At 44.8% G+C, this 3976-nt stretch overlaps 1 protein-coding gene across 1 annotated transcript; it reads right to left on the bottom strand.

Moving 5' to 3' along the window:
- Window positions 1-501: 501 nt before the first annotated feature.
- LOC123125692 (cell number regulator 2-like) lies at window positions 502-1614 on the bottom strand. The gene is made up of 4 exons (XM_044546165.1): window positions 1480-1614; window positions 1304-1375; window positions 984-1196; window positions 502-818 (listed from the first exon to the last, which is right to left on the bottom strand). The coding sequence occupies exons 1-4, from the start codon at window positions 1544-1546 to the stop codon at window positions 748-750; spliced, it is 423 nt and encodes a 140-aa protein (XP_044402100.1). The 5' UTR covers window positions 1547-1614; the 3' UTR covers window positions 502-747.
- Window positions 1615-3976: the final 2362 nt, after the last annotated feature.

Raw genomic sequence — 3976 nt, 5'->3', positions numbered from 1 at the left:
CTCACGGCTATAGTGGTAGTAGCAAGATCGAAATTGTGTGATTGGCTCAATCACAAACTGTCAAGAAGAAATATCAAGATACACTTTTATCGGGCAAAGAACTCTACTGAGGAAATGACCGCTCACTGAAGACCAATCAGCGACCATTCTAGATGAAAGGACACAAGCCTAAAAGTTGAGTGCGGATCCATTTATCTTGGATTCCTATCTTTAGAAATAAAGAGTTGCATATCTTCAGAAATGCTACTATAGTAACCCTGTGGATGACTAGTTCCATCACGAAGAATCTAACCATTTTTTTAGAAAAGAAGAATTACCCCCGGCCTCTGCATCAGAATGCGGAATCTAACCATTTGAGCTACGCTTAGTTCGTAGCTTATCGTATCCTTTTAGTTGAGCATATATATACACGCCCACACTTCATACGCTTAAGAGTAGATAAAAATCAAAGCATAACTATATGGTGACCGAGTAAGGGGCGATGATGGACTCTGCTTCCACAGAGAGACCCGATATACATCTTATTCAAATGTCCACATAAACATCACACACGGTGGAGGTGGAGGTGGAGGTGGACGGATGGGAAACGACGATTTACAACAGAGAGGCACACTACACATCGATCACAAACACAACCGACTCGCGACAAGACATAAGTAGACGCCGTAGACTGGTGGCATTCTTCATCTTGAACTGGAAGCTGACATTGACGACCATGGATACATCGTCGGTGGCCGCATGGATGCTCTAGCGAGTCATCCCCGCGTGCGTCGGCGGCGCCGTCGTCTTCCCCATCTTCTCCATGTTGGCCTGCCATCCTGCACCAACGGACAACAACATCAACGCTGGTCAAGAGTCAAGACGCCTCCACGCGCAGCCGGCCATTGATGCATCCTAAAACTGCCAGCAACTCCTCCGTAACAAGTGATGTACGCAGTGATGGAGGTTCGCTGAGGACTAATTGGTAGAGGCCGCGTACGTACCGAGGGCCATGTCGAAGCCGCGGGTCTTGAGCTCGCGGTACTCCTGGCAGAGGGCGCAGGCCTCGCAGAACCAGTGGACGCAGCAGTCGCCGCAGGGCGTCTCCTTGAGCCGGTACTGCTCACGCAGCCTGGAGCGGTAGCCGCAGGAGTAGAGGCAGCCCATCCCCGTCACCGACGCCAGCGCGGCGTACACCGTCCCGCTCGCACAGCAAGCTGGGCAGAGCTCGTTCGTCCGTTCGTTCGTGCCATCGTTAGTTCTTGGTTCACCGGACAATAGATAGATCGTTTGATCGTTGTGTAGACAAGAAAAATCAACTCACATGTGGCGCCCATGTCGACGATCTCGGCGATCCTCCCGAAGACGACGCACGGGCAGAAGAACGTCAGGCAGCCTGCAGCACGCACACACACGCTCGGTCATCACAAGTTCACTCACAACCAGGGTCCAGGGCATGCATGCATTGCATGCTTCTATCTGGGGAATTAATGAGCTTACAGCCGCCGACGTCGTCGAAGCAGCCGCAGAGGCCGCTGGACCACGAAGCGTTGTTGAGGCTGGCCATGGGGATGCCGGGGGCGCTGCGACCGAGACTTGAGGTTGCAGGAGTAGGGCTATCAGAAAGAAAGAAGATCGCCGGACTTGTGTGTGTGCATGAGCGGCCGTGTGCGTATTTAACGTCGACGGAGCAGGGTTCCTTCGGCCCGACTTCACCCGGCCTCCATGTGGGCCTCGCGACAGTTAAACGTCGGCTGTCACCAGCCCAGCGCTAGTGTGTCCAAGGTTGTATGTGCCGTCATGCATGGATGAAAACCAAGCGGAAGCCGCCCCTTTCAGAAAATTGTTGCCAAAATAGAAATGGAAACTACAAAGTGAAAGTGGAAACTGGCTGTTTGCATCGCATGACGCGGAGGACGGGGTGCTCCCTCATTTTTTTTTCAGAAATAAAACATGAAAATGGAAACAAAAAAAATGTCGTAAAAAACCAAATAACTAGTACTCCCTCCGTTCCTTTATATAAGGTGTATTTGCTTTTTGATAAAACTCCAGAATGTAAGGTGCATCTCTTCTAATTCATCGTATTTCCCTTGTTAGCCCTTCAGAAAAAAAAAGTATCTCTCTCCTGATTGTCTGTATCTCTCCTTGTAGCAAAAGAAGGAAAGTATCTCTCTGTCGATTGCATGTATTTCTTACTTTCCTAGACTAACTGATTTACTTGCCACTAACCAACAAATTTCTCAAGGGTAATTTCGGCGTAACATGTCTATTATTATGTGCCTTGGTTATCGTGCTGAAAATAATACTCCCTCTGTAAACTAATATAAGAGTGTTTAGATAACTAAAATAGTGATCTAAACGCTCTTATATTAGTTTACGGAGGGAGTGCTTCTTATATAAAAGAACAGAGGGAGTACTTCTTTGTTTTGTTCTTCTTTTTATATATAGCTCAGCATTCATGCCGAATGGGCTGAATAACTATTTCTGATGAAACGCGGGTACACTTTTGAAAGCTTTTGGAAGCGCAAATCACAAGAAAAGCATACCAATGGCGTGGCTAAGAGCTTCACTAATCTAGTCACACGGCAACCTTGACCGCTATATTATCTAGTAATCCATCACACGGCAACCTAGCTTGACCGCGTTTCTTTTAAACCAAAACGACTCGTACTGGCTCGAACACTGCCAAACACCAGGCTGCAGAAAGCTACCTGATTACAACTGGGATACAAGATCATTTCCAACAGTACGAGAGCGAGAGTCCCGTGACTACTGATTGCCGTCGTCAGATAATTTTGCAGTTAAGCTAGGAGTCGTGAGGTCATGGCCGATCGATCTCATCGATGGCCTCGCTGTTGCGTGGACGGACGCCCTTCGTCGTTATTGGCTGTGTATATGTAGGCTTGCATCCGGCCGGCGGAGCACCTAGCTTTCTCCACTACATGCAGCGAGTCCAGCGACGAGAGTCTGAAGGCAAGTGCATACGCGTCAACATCAAAATCTCTGGCATGTGTGGTCAGCTATCTCAAGTTGAGTTGAGCATTTGTTGATGAAGTTCTCTTATCCTGCCAAGCAAGGGTGGCGCGGATTCGCAGTTAATTTTTTTTTTGAAAAACAATACTTTATTTATGCATCTGTGAGAACTAACTGTCATATGTATAATAAAAGAGACCACCTCAACCGGAGGTTTTTTCAGAATCACCTCAACCGGAGGTGACTTGGCCAACGTTCGGTTTGGCACTTTTTCTTTTGACGCAAGTTCCTTTTAGGCTAAAACATGCTTACTCTTTATTTTGCTCAATGTTGTTTAGAGGAATACAATTGATAGCAGGTTGCATAAACCACAAAATGACGGAGACAAGCTTGGTTTGGCACTTCTGTTTGACTATATGGTGGCCCGGGCCATAAACCAGCACCGGGCTAGGCGCTGGTTGTTCTTCGATCCTGCTGGAGGGGGGTGGTGTGGTATGAATTTTTTTGTTTTGTTTTTTAGTATCGGTTTTCAAAAGCTTTTGTGTCTGATTTCAATGGTTATCTTTCGGGTTTTGGTGTATTGCCTTTTTTATCGGTTTCTTTTTTTAACACATGTCTATTTTTTCATACATATTGTACATTCTTCTGTACATCAGGAATTTTCCGTAAGGGCGAAACGTTTTTTAAATACATGAAAACATTTTTTTCAAATATAATTTTGATGGTTATATTTTTCTTACACATTGTGCATTTTACTATGCATCCGAAACATTTTCATACATGGTTATATTTTTAAAACACATAATTAACCTTTTCATAAATACATGTTTTTGAATAAGTGTTAAACATTTTTCAAATACATGATCATTTTTTGAAGTATCTGAAACAGTTCTTTATCTAGTATAAGCATTATTTAAAATTGCCATAGATGCATTTTTTAATGCGTCATTTTTATAAATGTAAAGTGCTTTTTTTCTAATTGTATGAAATATTTAGTAATTACATGTATTTTCTTATATCAGAC

This window comes from Triticum aestivum, chromosome 5D (genome assembly GCF_018294505.1).
Source record: "Triticum aestivum cultivar Chinese Spring chromosome 5D, IWGSC CS RefSeq v2.1, whole genome shotgun sequence".
NCBI lineage: Eukaryota > Viridiplantae > Streptophyta > Magnoliopsida > Poales > Poaceae > Triticum > Triticum aestivum.
The sequence above is the reverse complement of the archived record's forward strand: the minus strand, read 5'-3'. Positions and strand labels throughout refer to the sequence as shown.